Source organism: Xiphias gladius, chromosome 10 (assembly GCF_016859285.1).
Source record: "Xiphias gladius isolate SHS-SW01 ecotype Sanya breed wild chromosome 10, ASM1685928v1, whole genome shotgun sequence".
Lineage (NCBI taxonomy): Eukaryota > Metazoa > Chordata > Actinopteri > Istiophoriformes > Xiphiidae > Xiphias > Xiphias gladius.
In genome coordinates, this window is record NC_053409.1 from 5,062,607 (window position 1) to 5,081,947 (window position 19,341).

The window sequence follows — 19,341 nt, forward strand, 5'->3', positions numbered from 1 at the left end:
TAGTCATTGTGAATATGATTCAATATCTATGTCATTGAAGCCTTTGTCATAGCAGGCTTCTGGCAAACTTGAGATGTCAAATACAACCTGTATCAATGCTAAATTGCTAATTACAGTGTGAATTAATATCAGCAGGGTTGGTGAAGCAAAAAAACCCCAGAGCAACGAGAAGCTGCAGGATGTTAGCAATTTAATCAAGTGGCATGTAACCGGTAGGCTCGGCTCAGGAGAGACTTAAAATGAATGCTTTTTGACATGACCACTACACTTTTAATATGTGTGCATTTATGTCTCCTGCAGGGATGGAAGGATGTAAGGACAGACAAAACGTAGTAAGTCAGCTTTTATATTAATCACAGAGAAATTGTCTCACCCAATTCCTTGAGTGCCGTGTGGAGGTGGCTGCAAGGCTCCACCTGGTGAACCTGTGTGAACACTGGCTGTGGTCTCTGACTCAGATTCCTAGTCATAATCATTGAAAAAATTAATGAAATTTTTCTGGAGCACTTCTGAGCAAAAACACTATTCCATGCTGATGACAATTAAACACCATGTGGCCATATGTAACTTACAGCTGGAAGGAACAGAGGACCGAAGGTATTTTGTGTCCTCTAGCTCCATCTACCTCTTACCCAAAGTTTAATCAATTACATGCGTGTTGTTTGCCAAAAATAGAACAATAATAGCTCAAACCTGTTGCGTATGCACTGGCAAAGAAAACAGCTGGCTTCCTGCTTGAAAGACCAAAACTACACATGTAAGGCCTGTCTATCAGACTTCCTCCTTGTGATTCAGTCATAAATTCCCAAACTTTGCTCAGATGTGAGCGAGATATTGCTCTCCATTGTTGCTCCATGTTGCTGCTTAACATCTTCTTTGTGGCTGGTTTCCAAAATGTGCACAACAGCCATCAAGGCCAAGTAAAGTATATGAGTGTGAGTCTGGAGACCTAGTTCTCTTTAAGTCAGTGTTATTCATAATTTGTGACTTTTCTACTCATTGTACTCTCTCCAAGCTTTTGCAAACATTGTCTTTCACCACACTGTAGGAGTCTCCTAAGTATTTAAGCACAAACACAAAACTATTATTTAGGACTGAAATAAACACTGACTCATTTCTTATCCCCCACTGCGTTGCCGTGGAACCTCATGAACATGTTGTTCTTGTTAAGACTCTAACTGCTGAGACTATGTATTGATGCTTTTGCTGTCTTGCCTCTAAGCTGCTCTCCAGGCCCTTGTTTGGGTCACAAGGAATTCTGTAAAAATGTGTTTCTGTGTATTTGCCTCCTACATATCTTCCCACCAGGGCCCATTCCGCATGATGCTGAACAGAGGCTGCAAGGGTCACACTGGTGCCATAAAAGCCTGAAGTTAAGAGACATATGCAAATAACCTTACATACACTAATGTATCCATATAGGCCAATATTCAGAAAACACACAAAAGAAAATATTTATAAGTATAAAGACAACAATGTACAGACATAGCTTCCTGTCTAATGTCAAAAACATATCTTTGATATGCTAGCCTGGCCATTATGCCATGTCACAGAAGCTTTTTGTGGTGTTGTTAAATAGATAGATAGAGGACGCTAAGGCCAGTCACCTGCACACTGGAAATCTCCTGGTTCCACCACTTATGGAAGTCCTTCTGGAGCTTGACCTTTGCCCTCTCCAGCAACAGCTGCAGGTGCTCAATCTCTGTCCTCAGTGCTTTTAGACGGCTAATGGTGTTCTTGTAACTGACAGGAGATATTACTAGCACCAAATTCATCTTTTGTCCACATTACACAGCATCTGCTGTGTCTCATCAATCTAAGCAGGGTTTCGGGAAAAACCGTTAAAACATGTTATAATACATTAAAATTAACTTTTACTACACTCACGCCTTTTTTTCTTGCTCAATCTGTTTGCACAGGTTTTCTTCCACTGGGTCCACCTCTTTCTCAGCCTCTGTGTTCCCCATCACACCTACAGTAGAATTGGGCAGGCAGAGAGCATGGCAAGTGTTTTAGAGGCAAAAAAAAATGTGGACGTACTGTGGTTATAAAAACAAATACATAATGTCATAATGTTTACTTCGTTTTTTTGTTTCAAGTCCAGAAGCTAGTATGTCTGTGTTGTGTACATGTGAGGGCATTTCCTTCAAAGACAACATTTAAATATTGGCCATGGATAATAGAAGCCAGGCTGCTGTGAAGTGTTCTCTGATGCTGGACTCCAAATAACAAGAAAAGCCTTTGACGCCCGAACTGGATGGCCATGTTTGTATGCTTTACAACCAGATTTCCTCATCAAAGCATTTATGTCACTGATCAAAACAGTCAGAAAATAGAAAATGAAGGAGTCTTAAAGTTGTTCCGCCCAGTCTTTGGCCACTGAGCTTTCACTCACTGAGGCCTGCTGCAAAGTCTTTGAAGTTGGCACTGCCGCACATACAGTAGAAGAGCACCTACAATGTGTTCACAACATTTACCATGCCATTTCTGAAAGGAGTTAAGTATCAAAAAGATGATAAAAGAATTTCCACTTGTGACAGCTTTGTTCATCCTTTCAGCTGAAAGGATGTGTAGCCAACTGTCAGAGTGTAGTAGTCAGGATGTACAAAGCTCTACAAAAAGGCAGGAGAGAAATATGTGGAGATTTTGCGTATGATGATTTAAGTGCTTCAACTGTCTATGCATTGTTTAGCTGTTGGTGTGGGTAGATGGAGTTGAATATTATGCTGCTCTTCTATAAACACATGGTTAAGGTTTTGCAGTGGGAACATCCATTGTCAGCTTGAGCTTTACCATGAGCTGCCGTCTGCCTCCTCCGCATCTCTAACTGCTTTTTCAACTCATCTGAGAAAGAGAGAGAGAAGAAAAAAAACTTATTTGATTTTAAAAACATTTTGATCAAGATATATACATTAAAAAGACACATGTTTTCAATTCCTTGCAGTCCAAAACTTTTTTTACATAGTATGCTTTGCCCAGTAAAGTGCATCTAAACAACTTCCAAACTATAGCTTTACTGGATTTCTGAGGTGGATACTGATACTGATATTGATATTGATATATCTGCTAATAGTAATTCATAACATAAACAAACAATCTTGAAATGAATCCCCTAGATTTGTCTTTAAAAAAAAATGTGACCAAGATAAATACTGAGCGAGACATTTTACAGTGTAAAAATCAACTTTTCCCTGCTCTCTGGTGGACATACTATGGATGTTGAAACTATTTCTAAATTACCTCAAACCTAGTTTGGCATATCTGTAGTTTCTTGTAACTTATTAGCTGGCATATACACTGATACAGACATATCTGCAATAAATTAATATTGGTTGATATATTGGTCTGATTGATTCACTGGACTAGCTCTACTCCAAACACTGCTTTTATTCGGCGTCAGCCATTTATAACACATTTTCCACTGGAGCTGTTCAATCATCCCTTTTTTAACTGGTCCATCAGCTCCACTTCTCAGAATCCATGAGAACTGCTGTGTGTAACAACAAAAAAACTTTAATTATCCTTGTTAAGAGATGTTTCAAGTAAGCTGTTTTTCAGTTAAAAGCCATGCCATGTTCTTCAGTGTTGTTCATTCATCCATTGTCTCTGAACTGTCTTTAAACAAAAAAGTTGTTACTTCTTCGAGTTTTCACAGCTCTTGCACTGATAAACTTGTCATCAACTTTTTTTTGCACAATATTGTCTAAACATAAGACAGGACATACTGCTGAGTTACACACTTGCACAGTCCTCAAAATGAACTCTTGTGACTCAGTGAGCCAGGAGGCAACAAGATGGAGGCTTTTTGGGTCACTGCCTCTCCTGGTGCAGTAATGCTGGATTAACATATGTATAAGTAATTTGTTTCTGTTATTTTGTTTTCTATCTCTCTCTTCCCCTAATAGAGGTAGTTAATTGCCCTAATGAAGATACTGAATTTGTGGTTTAATGCTTCAGTGGCAAAGGACAACTGTAAAGTAAATGGACTAAAACATATTGTATAAGCCATATGTGAGGCCATTTCTATCTGCACCAGATGATCAAACTAACAGGAACATTCTGGATACATTTACTATAGGACATCAAAAGGAGATAATTTCACATTGAGATCAAAGAACACAGCCCAAGCTTCAGATACTGAGTTAAGTGACTGACCAGGGTAATTATGAGGTAGAATAAATGATGAAAGGGACATTGAATGACAGTATTTTCTGTGGTGAGTTTCTATTACAACCCCTCAGGTCTTATACACATTTACATGGTGCTGTGCTGTATCTCTTTCTGTAATGCGATCCTGTCGCCAATCTAAAAGCTGAGGTTCGAAGATGAGAAAACCAGATGAAGTATTGTTTTTGCGAAAAATGGGTCGTGTGGAGATATCTTTTCCTGCAACAACTCTCGTGGTGCCATAAAACAGTTGGATTAGAGCTCTTGCTTTGTCAAAGAGAAAATGAAAGCATTTAAGACAAACATCTGTCCTGCTGAAATGACCTTGAGTAAAGCAGAGACTCTTACAGAGATCCAGGGATTAATAAAGTCTAACGATATTATCATTACAGACTTCAGGTGGAGTTTAATATCAGCTCTGTGTTTCACTGCTGAATGTTTTAAAACAGTTTGTAATTTACCCATGCAACAGTGGAGATGTGAAAGAGTGATTTGAAATGAAATAAATGACACACAGGCACTTATTGTGCCCATTATGGCAGTGTTTTTCCTAATACCTTTCCTAATTCCCCTCACAAAGCCATGTGCCTTCATACAAAGTTGGTTGGTTGGGTAGCTGGGAATGTAATTGAACTGAGACCCCCTGTGGCTTTACACTTTGGTCAGGTGGGCAGCCCAACTCTTCTCTAACAAATGAACCACCACTAACTGATGTATAGTCTCCTTTTTTCATAATAACATAAAAGGGTCATGGTAATGGTACGATGAATGGATGTACTTCATGCCTATGTAGTGATGTAAATTAAGAGCTATAATGCAGATTTAGTCTTTTGTACAATATTTTAATCAAGTATCTTATATATCAAGAATCTTAGATATGAATGATTGAACATAAACACTATTGCTATTGGATATACTACTAAAAATATAAATATCTCAAACAAATAATTAGTCAAACAACACATATTATTTGGACAGGACAGCCTGCTGAAGCACCCAAACTGACTGAATGTTAACAGTTTTTTTGACCTTCACTGACAGGAAAAATTCCTTTAAGATAAATTTGCATAAATGTCAAGTAATAGTGGTGTGCAGTGTGCTTACTGCAATACGTCATTACACTACAGTGGTCCTATATCCCTTCCAGGACAAGACTGTGGGCTCAACAATACAATCTCTTCCAAACCATGCAGGGTTTCCCCCCACATTGTCAGGAGACATGCTGTCATCTTTAAGGACTGGTTTCAAGCTACAAGCCTCAATAAATATTTGGTGATTTTTGTGGCCTGGAGGTTAAATGTGATTTGCCAAACAAATAGCACAGTGAGCTCAAGATCCAAGCATTATACATGCTATCCAGCTTCTCAATATCTGAGTGGGTGTTGTGTATAAGTGTATGTAAGTGTATATGAAGAATGAATGCTTCTCTGAGTGCACAAACTAATATGAAAATTCTGGACAAAAATAACAACATTCACAAAAATAATTTGACAAATAAACTACAACTACAAGAGTTGCATATCAAAATATATGAAAGGTAACATATAAAGGTTGTTAATACTAAACTGAGAGTTGGACTAAGCATTGTGTGTTTTTATTGGACAGATATGTTCAAAGACACTGTCGTCCATGGCCATAACTTAAAAGAAGGACGTTACAAAAACCACTCTGATGAGCAGCTGATAACATTAGCACTGCAAGTAAATTATGGCAGCAGTCATGTTTAATCTAGTGATTATTGGTTGTAAAGACCACATCCAATGCAGATATCAAGTTACATTCTTCCTGCGATATTCCTTCTCAAGTGCCTTGGAACAATATTCTTGGCAATGACATACATTTTAGGCTCCAGTAGAGTTTCCTTGCAATTTATCTCAAAATCCTTGGGTCTTTGGGTCACTTCAGCAAAGGTGAGCAGATGAAAGTGGTCCCAAAGCAGATACCAGATGCTCCATTTAGGACTGTACTGCATAAATCCCTTCACATCTGGCAGAGAAATCAAGAGATGCTGCTCATTTCCAGCTGCCCTACACCCTTCATGCTCTAGAAGATGTGCATTGCTGATCCCTCTGAATAAATATATATGCTCGCACTTTTTGGACCTAAGGGTTCGGAACATATGCTCCTCCAGTGGGACTGGATTCCAAAGCCATATGCTGTGGCCAAGAACAATACTGTAAACTAGGGAAATGTTTATATACTGATGTATCCATGGGCTACCGCCTCTCCCTTTCTCTCCTACTACTGACCCTCATGCTGGGAACATCCATCAGAAAAAGAAGCACAATGCTTTTGTCTATATTATGCTAACTGTTTCCATGTTCTACATTAACCATGAGACACAGGTAGTTTAAAATTTCCAAGCAGGGTTTCCAAGATGGCAAGGAAACATACTGAACTAAATATTATGGTACTACTTTCCAGCCAGAAGAGGCAACCACCTTCCACTAAAAACACTGTCTCTCATCTAGGAAGAATGCAGCTCCATGCACCTAACAATGTAATAACATTTGACAGCATCAAGATGTTTTTGGGGGATTTTTCCAAATTTGAATAAGCTGAGGAATTTTGTTACTAAATCTCATGAAAAAACTATGTTAAATGAGTCAAAATCTAGTTTCTCCACACTATACCCACACAGTGATGATATCTGCAGAACATATGTGAAAAGTTAATATTCTACATGCTGTTATAACTGGTTTATATGTGATGTATAACACGTCTGATATATGGCTGTCAGCACCTCACAGACTGAATATTGAAAAAAAAAAAAAAAATTGAATTCCAAGATGATAAATGTATGCTGGCATGTATGAGGGCAACAGGCAAATGCTACCAAACCACCAAGCATGATCTGAGGCAGCAATGATGCCAGGCACCGTTGTGAGGTAAAACCTATCCATTTCAGTGGCATGTATAATGAGCCACAAACACACATAGTCCAGGGAAATTCATAAATGTAGCTTGCAATAGTAAATGAAAACCAGATCAAGCCTTAATAACACATTTTTAACTTTGAGTTTTCTGGAAAATTCAAAGTGCAGTGAAATCATTTAAACTTACTGACACTGGTAACAGGGCTTGTCTTTCACTATCCCTGTGGCAGACACTGATTATGACACATAATTGAATATAGTAGCTTTTACAGCAACTTCAAAGCAGTGTGGACTAACTTTTAACTATGATGAGGCATTCTGAATGATTTTTTAAATCTAAATAATAAACTAAGCAATTAACAGACTGATGGACTTACCATTGTATCAAAGCGTGGAAACACGCTAGTACATAAATGTATGCGCATACCACACCAGAGAAACTCCGAACCAAAACCGTAAACTTTGGAATCACTCAGCATTGTCTGATGCTAGGGTTTATGCCAAGTCTCATTTTGGCATAGTTAACGCTACCTGTCAAAGACATTACCCAGAAGAACACAGGGGTGTGCTTAGAGAGCCGCCATAAAACAGCCTGAGACAGGCTAGTAAAAAGTACAGGTTGGAAGACTACGTGGGTGGAAATCAGAACGCCTCTCAGTCCTGGAAAAGTTCAGGAATGTGCTGAATGACATTTCTACACTCCAGGGAAATGGAACCCCACAGTGATCTGTTTATGTACGTTTTCCAGGCAGGTACGTAGGCTGGTGTCCTTTGGGACCCTGAGACTGTTAACAAAAATTATCGGCATTAAACATAGGGCTTGAGCCACAGTCTTTGTTTGCTATTATGATGACGACGATGATGACAGTGACATGTAGAATTTAATGTGCGCACAGCTCCTGGATGTAATGTGATTTCCGGAAGGCAACTTTCACGTTGATACAACTTACTGATTCTGCTTCTGGCTTCATTCAGTAGCTCCCCTAGTCTTCTGGCCTCAGCAGACCTGTTCAAAAGACTGTAGGTGTTAATTGGCAATGGTAGTAAAAAAAGACTTTTGTTGAACTGAATATGGTAAGATAATAGGCATTCACAACAAATTAAGATCTTTTTTTATTTTGTAGGCTATAAAGAATTTGAAGTATTACATAAAAACAAGTATTACATACTATATCTCTGTTGGCATGTTACTTAAAAACTTAAACAACCAGTTCTTAGATACAGGTTTTCAAAGGTTTTTGTATGGTTTTGTGTGTGATTTATACAGGGTCTTCAAATGACCACTCAAATGTGATATATGACAGAATAGCATTGTGTGAGATCACCAAACACATACCACATACAGTATGACATTGTACAAACAATGCTCATATTGCAGAAAAAGACTGCCTGAATTTTGGGCAATATAGGGATGTGAATTAATCACAACCAACAACTTGTCCTAATGGTCACTAACCTCTTGCTGAGTAGGTTCTTGTTGTCTTCAATGGTCAGGATGTCCTCATGGTCCCTTATGAAAGTTTCAAAGGCCTCTTGCTTTCCAATAGACAGCTGTGGACCTGAGAGAAAGAAATCCAACACTGAGTCATACTCTATATTCTAATAATTCTAATAATCAGAAGCTAGTGGTCATATCACTAGGTCCATGCAGAAGAAATATGCTAAAATCTATTCTACCATACAAACTAATATTCTGACAAGACTGTATGCTTGTCATACCACTGAAATAAATCTACTAACTATGGGAAATTGTGTCAGGTCCTGCCATCCAGATTTGAACAGTGAGACTTGAGCTGTACATGTTCCCACATCCACAGGTACTCAACCCCAATCTGGCAGCCAGATGCAAGTTAAAGCCCCACTGATTTAGTTGACCTCCCACCTATTACTAATTACAAAACTGAAGGACTATTAGCCTGTCATTCAAGGTTTAGAGAGAACATAAACACAAACATAAATAGCAAGTCTGAACATGTCAGCATTACATAGTGGATGCCCCCACCTAACTTGGGCAACTTGCCACTTGCTTGTATGGAAACTACATAGTTTTGGACATAATATCCTGCTGGCTGCTGAATCCTTTTTTATAGGCTCATAGTATTATTTAATGAGAATCTTTATTAATGCACTATACATCTGGTTCAAAGAAATAAACCACAACAAAATAGTTCACACAGATTATAGTATATAGAGTTTGTAGTTGGTTTGTTTTTTTTACCTGTGAAAATCTGATTTAATTGAAAATGACAACAATCGCCAATGACTGAACATTTACACAGTGTAGAACAGGAAGGGAAAGGGCAGGCATTATGTAAACTTTGTAAGGCAACACTGTACTCCATTGCTATGGAGAGAGGGCTTCAAAACCATATTTTTAAGTATACTGACTCTCCATGCCACTGAATAAATAGAAAAGGACCTATTTTACAGCATACACTTTGACATGCCATAGCAGGAAAAGCATAGGTTCAACTAATTACATTAATTATGATAGCCTACTTCTACTGAGTGTCCCATTCTAGTGAGCCAGCATGCACAAACAATGGTTGTAGCCAGCTAAGAGTCTTTCTAATCTTGATTTTAGAATTTTCACCCACTCCTCCTAGCAGACCACTTCAAGTTCTGAGATATTTTTAGGCTGTCTTGCATGCACAGTATGTTTAAGATCTACCCACAGATTTACACTGATGTTCAAGTCAGGGTCCTGTGAGGACCATTCCAAAAGCTTCAGCTTGTATTTCTTGAGGTAATTCATGATGGATTTTGAGGTATGCTTTGGACCATTGTGCTGTTCTAAAAGACATCAAACACACCTTTAGTGATTTTGGCCAAAGAGTCCAAAAAGGACTTATCCAGATGTTGCTTTGCATACTTCAGATGTTGACTTTTGTGATGAGGTCAGAGGTATGGTTTCTTTCGGATGAGTTTCATGTAGACGCTGTTTGTGGAAGTAATGCTGCACAATGAAATGGTGCACCACCACTCCTGTGTCAGCTACACCTTTTTGCAGGTTCTTTGCTGTCATATGGGGGGTTTGCTTTGCCTTTATGCTCAGCAGACATACAGTTTTATCTGAAAGTTCTCTTCATCTTCCACATCTTGTCATTGCTTCCACAGTTTCCCATAACTGCCATTTCTTAATGACATGACTTAAGGACAATGGCAGTGGAAATTTCAAGCTTTCGTATTTTTTATAGTCTTCCCCTGCACCAATTTGCTTCATTTTCAGCCCCTCAGTCAGTTGCTTAGAGGAGCACTTGGTTGGTGAGAGTTTCCACAAGGTTTGAAGAGTCAGAGAATTTATCAAGCTCTGAATTGTCATCAGTTTCCATCAAATTCCTAATGACAGTTCTTGACCTGCTTTACAAGTCCTAACAAGGCAATTAAAGCCTAACGAGTTTATGAAGTTCTGAGGGTTGCCCAAAATTTTGCACATGCCACGATTACTGTTTAATTTTTTAATTTTTTTTAAGATCATGAAAAAAAAGCTAAGTGCATTAACATTTGAAGAAAGGCTCAATTTAATGTGTATTTGCTGCAGGCGTTATATTTACTTTTTTTCACTTCCATAATCAACAAAATGTGTAATTTGCCCAAACTTTTGCGTACAACTATGTCTGTTGTGAAATAGGTCTATTTACTCCCAAAAGAAACCAGAATTGTATGTAGACACTGAAACATGTTGGCAGCTAATTATTCAGTACTGCTGCATGGTTCATTATCAGTTTGTGTTATCCTTTGTCACTTTTTATGTACTCAAAGAAAAATTTTTAAAAGTGGCTTTGTGGTGATACAATAACTCTTCAACGTTAGTTCCTGGAGTTAAGAAAAGCAACCACAGATGCATCTGTTGATCTACCAAAGCTCTCTCTCAACCCGACAAATTCAATTTTCAGCAAAACAAGTAATTGTGGAGATCACAGAGATAAGTTTTGTGTTTTCAACAAACTAACATCTTTTCCTGTATGCAAGACTCCACTGGATTGTGCATTACCTAATCTTATGATAGAATACAAACCGGCAATATTTTGCAAGATTTCCTGTGCTATGGGAAACCCAAAACTTCACAAAGATTTCCAATGAATTCCACCCTTCTTAAAATCAATGGACTTTTGTGACAAAGCTGTTCTGAGCAAAGACATACACAGGACAGTAACTCATGTGAAATTAATTGTTGGACAGTTAGGAATTTTATTTCTTTATTTTTGGAAAGTCCTGATTGAAACCAGCAGGCATCTCAAAGGCATATGTTGCAAGAGCCAACCTCAACAAATCAGTTTGAGGGTTTCTTGAGGGAAACGCACTCCATTCGGCTCTTGTTAAGAGCAACATTCCAGAAATATCTAAGAGTGATATGACATCATATTATGTTGTACTAAAATAATTTGTGGGGTAATGAGATCACATGTACCTTAGGCCAACTTTCCTAATTCTTATTTTCCATGCTGACAAACCACAGAGGTTTTACAGGGAAAGAATGTGTCGTGAATATCGTTACTGTTTGAACAAATTCTAGGAATGAAATACCAGCAATGTGATGTATGACCATACTGTTCAATAAATTCAATAAAGAAGAATACTGTTTAACACCAACTGTTAACTGTTTGCAGAAGTAGTTAGAACTTGTTTGCTTGATAGAAAAAGAGCTATATTTCAGGGTGCACTGCATGTTTCTACTGTGGCCTCCTGCAGGGTTGGGGTACCGTAGTATTCGCCTTACTTCAGATGTCCCTATTGTCTCAGGCCTCTGGTAAGATCACAGAAACGTGTGGAGGGCCTGGTTGAATCATCAGAATCTCATTACATGCTAGCAGGATTTACGTTAAGATCTAACTCTCCTTGTAAGTCTCAAGTCTCCTTTCAGCCCTGGTGAAGTCAATCCAAATCATCACCAGCCTGAATTACAACAGGAATACCTTGTCCATCATTAGCCTTCTTTTACACTATAAAAACAATCTTAGAGAGCACAGAAAGAAGAAATAGTACATTTGTACCTGTGAAAGTAGACAATAAGTTAACCTCAGAAAAACTCACAGAAGCATCTCAGACTCAGAGTAGTCTGTTTGCAATTTACAGTTCTAATTGTAGAAATCTGGTATTATGGAGAAATAAAAATCTTGTAATGTGTGCAGACTGCTTCAACAGAGACAGCGGCCATCAGAAAGAAAAAAAAAAACTCCCTAATGTCCCTGTTTTATTATGTGTTTACAAAGCTAAAAGCCCAGCGCATGAGGATGTACTATAGAAAGGGTACAGTCGATTATATGCCATGGCTGAATAGCTTCCATGGAAAGGTCATCATCATTACATTTACAGTTAATCTTCAGGGGACAGCAATTACCCTCGCTGTAACCATAGAGGCTGTAGGCTACAGCAGCAGAACCCTCAGATTAAACCTAAATTAAAACATACATAAACATTCAATGACCCATTGAGCATGAGGAAAGGATAAGTGTATTGCATTTTTTTTAAAATTAGGACAGAGTAAAGAACAATGATGATACAGATATAGTTTGGTTATGAGTCTCCAAGGGGGTCACAGAAAATCAGCCCTCCAGAAGTGAAAAATATGATATATAATACAGTATAATATATTAAACAAACTGTGTCAGTTTTGTGTTCCTAATATTTTGCACATTCAGTGCATTTAAGAGAAACTCAATATGTAACTGAATGTAATGACCTCTTGCAAAAACTTTCGATACCACAGCATTAGTTGGTGCTTTCAAAAAATCCCTGATACTAGGTGTGCTCCAAGATTCCACAATGTGGAAGTCAGAAATACTGAAGTGTAAGAAGTGTCTACTCTGATCTTCTTTGATCTCTGGAACTGCTCCATGTGTTTTTAAATGCTTTTTCTTGCCAAAGTGCTGAGTCTCTCTGGACAACAACACACTTTCCCTGCTGGTTAACAGCTGATGGAGTTGGAAGTGTGTTCTGCTCACAATGTTAGTTGCAAACAAAGCAGAAAGAAACAAATTTGTCATGAAGTATGATAAAAGTGGATGGACATTCCAGAGTGGACATGTAACTGCTAGCAAGGGACTACTGGATCTGGGAATTTTTGAAGGGGTAGAAAGTTTTCCTCTATAAATTGGACAATAATACACAGCACCAATTTGTTGGCAAAAGTACCTAATTTAGTTATTGTATAGTCTGGTTTAAGAGTGATGTCATCTCTTAACACCATCTCAGTTCACAACTCCAAAGCACTGTTGAAATCAGTGAAGACAATAATCTTACATTTTTCTCAAGAATTTAAAATATGAGTCCATTCATACCTACTTAGTGTTTGTCACTATCATATTTGGGGAATTTTCCAGTGTAGCACTCTCATCTTTACACTCAACCCCAACTACAATGCTGATAACCTGACCAGCTGCAAAACTGTTACAAGACTCAATTCAAGACCACATGTAACAGTAATCTGCCAGTTACTGGAACTGTGGAAAACAGGCTTCTGTTTAATTAGATCACATTTGCAATTTCCATGTTTCCATGTGTATATTCGCCAAAAAATGGCGCCAAACATTATAAATATCTTCCAGCATGTTTACCTATATGAGATATATCTACTTGGATTAGAGTAAAAGAATATAAACAAATTAGGTATTTGACATTTCGTTTGACATAGAGATACTGCCTCTAAATGGAGCTAACATTTTCTCAAATGTAGTGAATCCAAAGTTGTTATCCCGCTCACATCTGAATAGTGTCTTTTGTGTTTACAGTGCAACATTCTTGGCCCCTGCTCCCTGCTTCATGTTCCAGTAAGTATTATAGGTTTTAAAATCATCAGCTTTTCATCAGCAAAAAATTACAGGTTTAATATAGTGTACTGTCTAATGATGCTTTACTGACATGACTACACTGGGCCACTTGATCCCACTGATGACATTGTTTAGAATTAAGCCAATGAAGGGAGCTCTGGGACATCAGACAATCGCCATGCAGTAAAATCCAGAAATCAAGGATTTGTCATACCACTCAGGCAACCTCAAAAAGCACACTGAAAATCAGCATTACCACAAGAAGCTGCAAACATTCCAATCAAGAGAGATCACTCACTTTACTCTTAGCACTTAATTTATCGGAAATTCATTGCTTCTTCCAGCTCAGAATGAATGACTGTCACATTTAATAGAGTCAACATCTGTGAAAATTTCATTTAATTTATACAGTACTTTTTTAGTCCCCATGCAATGCTTCTGATCAGTTCTTACTATTTAGTAGAAGTGAGCACAGTGCAGTGCAATGGGCCAATTCTATTTCTGAGGAGTATTACCTTATACGTAAAATGTATGTATTATGGGGTGGGAAGAAACCCTCACAAACAGACAGAACATGCCACCTCCGCACAGAAAGGCTACAGTTGACCCTGGCAGGGTTCACACCTGGAACCCTCTTGTGGTGAGATAACATTGAAAACCACTAATCCACCATGCTGCTCAAATAGTGCAATCATATAGGGTTTGTTCACCCAAATTATAAACAACAACAACAGACAAAAGATTAAATAAAACACAATATCTGACTTTTCAGATTGTTTCAGTTTTACGGGCCATTGTTTTGAGATTTTCTGATATGTCAAAACCAAGGGAAAAAAAAACAAGACTATCTACATGGCTAGATACCACTAGTTTTAAGTTTAAGGAAATATGGTTTTTGTAATTTGGTATAACCAACCCTTTAATGCAGTGTCTTAATTATATGGCCATACCCCCACAAGGTTTTGCTAAAAACACTATCTGGAAACACTTGAACAGAGCCATGAAGATGCTAAGGGCAGCACCACATATCCAAACTATGTCGCAGTTCAATTTGGACGCCATTTAATATTGGTTTGAATGTTACACCTTATCCTTATCATACCGCATCTGGAGCCTTTAAAAATGAGTTTAAATTTTCTTCAATTCAAAATGTTCATAAAAATTGCTTTGTAAAGACATGCAAAAAAAGCTTCTTAAAGTACCTCTTTTCATGTACTGCATAGCTTGTCCTCCATAGTTGGCTGAGATGGTGTCTGTACTGCTTTCCCCCAACAGGAGCTTTGCTGACAACCTCGAAGCACTCTGGGAGGCCAAGCCGTGGCCACTAGTGATGTTAGCAAGCTGGGCAGCAGCATCTTGGGCCCTTTTCTTCTCCTTCTTCAACATCTTAACTAGGATACCTGCAGGCATAGAGCTAAGGACTCTACTTCTCCTTTCTTTGGGCAAAACCTTTTCGATGAAAAATAGATCTTTCTCTCAATTGCACATGCATATCAAAGGGTCAATGTCATAATTTGATGTACAAATAAATAACAATGTGAACATGAATACCTGAGTACAATTTTCATGATATGAGGACAGCTAGACTATTCTTCAAAATATTCAAAACAGAGTTACTATCAGACTGAATTGCTATGAAAAGGTAGCACAAAGTGACAATATACTATATGAAGTCAAGAAGGTACAGTAGCATCCATAGTGATTTCCTTCATGCAACAGGCTTCTTGTGGGCTTTTAATAATGGCAGAGTGCTGACACGTGCTCAGCATCTGACCCTTACAGGCTCGGGGAGATGTCATGGTCTGGGATGAATCAGTAGAGCGAGGAGCCAGAGATGCTGCAGAGACCATGCCAAGATTCCGCCAAATATTCTCCCACTGATGAGGTTATATAGTGTTTGTCTACTTGAGTTTAAGTGTAGATGTGTGTGTACATCTGGGTGCACTTGTGCATGTGTGATAGAGAGTAACTAATTGGCTACAAGAGAAGGCAAAAAGGCAAGAAATGCTGCTTAGATCCTGTTCCCACTTTTATTGCCATGACACATTTCACTTCTCCATATGCAGTGTCTCTATGCAAGAAGACAGTTTACTATAATTGTTTCCTCTGCTCCATGTACTGTACTCTGCTTCCAACTCTACAGTAATATTCTATGTTTGATAAACTGCCTCCTACTGCTTTCAGCTGGCCACATATTTTTTTTAGCAATAATGAAAATAGCTCAATAACACAATTGCATTCAGCACTTTCAAATTCAATTATCAAATAGACGCCTGGTTGCTATGCTTCAGCACACCACTTGTAGACTTGTACGGTGACTTTCACACAGGGCTGTTTACACCACTGGTGAGAAAGGAGAAGACAGTGCAAGCAGAGGCAATTTTTTGCAATCAGAACTGCTAACAGAGGGGAAATTGTAATCGTATGAACTGGAATTGCATGGAAAAACTGTCTAAAGAAAAACATGACCAAGACATTTCGCAAAAAGTTGCAGAGATTGCTTTTAAGATGTCAACAGAAAACAAGAAATCAAAGCTTGTCACAGGTTAGCAGGTAAAGGGGCAAAGGCTTAGCTAAAGTCTGCTTATAAGAAGTATGCTTGTGAAAAAAGCCTGTGTAACCTTTAGTTTTGACCCTCATATACATTACCTACTTTACATGAATAAAACATTACAATCTCATAAAATATTCTTTCAGCTCCAGCATCCTGCTTTTCCACTATAAGTGGATGTGTGTTTGATGGCCTAATCACACATTAGTCTCCTCTTCAAGCATGGTTCTATCATGACATTTGCAGGCATCTAGTTGTGGCCAAAGTGAAACTGTGATAGTCATTAGATAATTTGGAATGCTCAAACTAAAAAAAAGTCATACTGTCATTATTTAGGATGATGAATGGACATACTCTAGTTTTGAAGGAGCTGGAGAAGTTAATTTATATTCCTGTCAGCCAATACAAAGGAGATGTCAGTGGGAACAATAACATGAAGGAATCAAGTCTGCAATTACAATATCTAAAGAAACCAACCATGCAGTCTTCACAACACTGCCAAAATCTAAACCCATCACAATTGCAAATGACCTATAGAAGCCAGAATTTACAGAAAAATTTGACTGTTCTGTGGTTCCTGTGTCATTGTTTCATACAAGTCCTTACATCAAATTGTGTTCACCAAGTTTTTCCATCGAGACATCTGGCATCTGATATCCTCATTCATGCTGAATCACTACCATAGTCTTGTTGTATAAGATGAAAATTTCTCTTGGGGGTTGCATGATAGATCTGTGGGCTGCTTCACATGCCATGCGCTCAAAATGTTGTTGTCAAGCTCAGCTCATGATGTGCAACCTCTCCATCTCTCTTTGTTATACTGCCCAATAAAGCAGACATCACAGGAAATAAAGAAAATGTCTTTAAAATTACCACAGCTGGCAAATGTCCAATGCCCGTCTCAGTGGTGCCACAAATTGCTCATGGTAAGTAATACAAAGAATTTAAGGGAGAACATTTTGTCCTCCTTTTAAAATGCGAGATTACAATTACAGCATTAGAGGAAGGTTTAAGCAGTATAGGTGTCCTAAAAGCAAAAACTATTGGAGTGACGCTACTAGTAGAAAATCCACTAAATAGTAGCTGTCTAGTGTCTTCTAGTAAAAAGAATCTGAACCAGTATCTCAAGAGAGAGCTTCTTGTATCTTTTCATTACTACGTCTTTGCCTCTAGCCTGGGGACCAGTTGGCTGATCACTTAGTGCCAGTCTGACCACATATTTTTCCAATATTTTGGCTCAGAACACGACATTTCGACAACCACAAGCCCGTCCTCTAAAGAAATCAACATTATTGGTAATTTCAGGAAATACCCATTAATGACATAATGTACTGTATGTTTATGTTCAAATGACAAAGCCCTCTAGTGGCAGTAGGAATTGTGACTCATCATTCAGGAACAAAGGAGGAGGAAGTGCGATGTTGTCATAGAGCCACAAAGGCTGCAGAGGGAGGATGTCAGGGTGGATGGATGGATAAAAAAAAACAAAAACTCACACTTAAAAACTCACACTTGATCACTCCCTGACCTTAACCAAGTAGAAGTTTTTTCCCAAACCATGATACAAACCTAATAAAACCAAGTCCCTTTTGTGCCTAAATCTAAGAAAACAATAACCTTAGCTGTGAAATCGTAAAATGGTTTCACTTTTGCAATAGTAATTTGAAGGCTTTGGAGTGCACTAACAAATTATGTTGTCCTGCCAATAGGGGTGTCAGATCAGAAAATTACATGTGTCGGTTTTGGAGGGCAGTTACAAACAAAAGAAATTGTTGTAACTTTTGTCTTGATTGTCATTAAAAGTGGTATGGATATTCATAGTCCTCAGAGAATTTTGTGAAACCTTGATCTTTTGTCTAGTGTCACCAAAATTTCCCCTTAAAAAGTTATCCATGACAGGATATCTTGTCATGGACTGGCTGGATTAACATGAAGTCTGGAGTGTATTCCTGCCCTCATGAAGGTACAAACCTAATGTTTCTGATGACCCTGTGATCTTTCCTTTAGTGCCACTGTCATATCAAGATATTAACTTTGCCCACGTGATATCTCATGATCATGATCAGACTTTTGTAGATTACCATGAAATTTGCTGAGCACACTTAATTTTAATGACTACATGACCTTTCCTCAGGACTAATTGTATGTATGTATAGCCAAACGATGTACAATACACTATAGCGTTAAATAATCCTTGCACCAAGTTGCTGAGGAACTTTTTTTTTTTTTTAATTAATTTTGCAATACTGTGATGCAGCCTGTGTGGATACTTGTGACCATAACCACCCCTGGAAACAGAAAATGCAAACCTGTCTACTCAAAATTATGTTACAACCACAACAGCAAATACGTTTTGTACAAAATGTAATTGTGCCATGATTACAAAGATACACAGCTGATTCAGAATGTAACAATCAGGTAACAGAAACCAGCAAACAGTGAATCCCTCCACCCTGGCTTTGATTGTAGAATTAGATGATATATTTACATATTCATGAACATTATAATAGGTTCAGTAATGAAGTTTACACATCATCAAGTTTGTTGACTTTCAAACTGTGAAGATCAAAAGAGGTTAAAGGCATTATATGTTGAAATGTCAAGATAGAATTCCGATTTCAAAAGTTATTAAATATAACATTTTTTCAGTAAGAACTAAAATAACGCTAACACCACCCAAAGAAAGGTTCCCATCCGTGCTACTCCTATTTAGCGGAAGAGGAGAGTGTGGTGTCTTTGAGCAACACATTGTATGCCATTATTTTGATTGAAGGGAAATTTGAACAATAATGTCTTAACGTAAGAAATCACACTGAACAATGGTCAGAGCTGTTAAGAGAATTCACAAACCTCTTCCCAGTGCAGTAGACACACTGTGAGATAACTTCTGCGTTGCAGTTGTTACTTAGTATTAGCCACATCTTTCTTGGCTACATTCAACAGCATATGAGGGCCAAGTTAAAATAAAACCAAACAA

At 38.1% G+C, this 19,341-nt stretch overlaps 1 protein-coding gene across 2 annotated transcripts in view; it reads right to left on the minus strand.

The window, feature by feature from the left end:
• The window catches only part of kif6 (kinesin family member 6), a 53,613-nt gene that overhangs the window by 4,023 nt on the left and 30,249 nt on the right, over positions 1 to 19,341 (minus strand). For both annotated transcript variants that reach the window (XM_040136391.1, XM_040136390.1), the window contains exons 13-19: positions 15,016 to 15,213; positions 8,500 to 8,602; positions 7,994 to 8,049; positions 2,794 to 2,844; positions 1,888 to 1,972; positions 1,608 to 1,743; positions 374 to 462 (exon numbers count right to left, since the gene is read on the minus strand). In XM_040136391.1, coding sequence (XP_039992325.1) covers positions 374 to 462; positions 1,608 to 1,743; positions 1,888 to 1,972; positions 2,794 to 2,844; positions 7,994 to 8,049; positions 8,500 to 8,602; positions 15,016 to 15,213 — 718 coding nt within the window. The remainder of the gene's footprint in view (positions 1 to 373; positions 463 to 1,607; positions 1,744 to 1,887; positions 1,973 to 2,793; positions 2,845 to 7,993; positions 8,050 to 8,499; positions 8,603 to 15,015; positions 15,214 to 19,341) is intronic.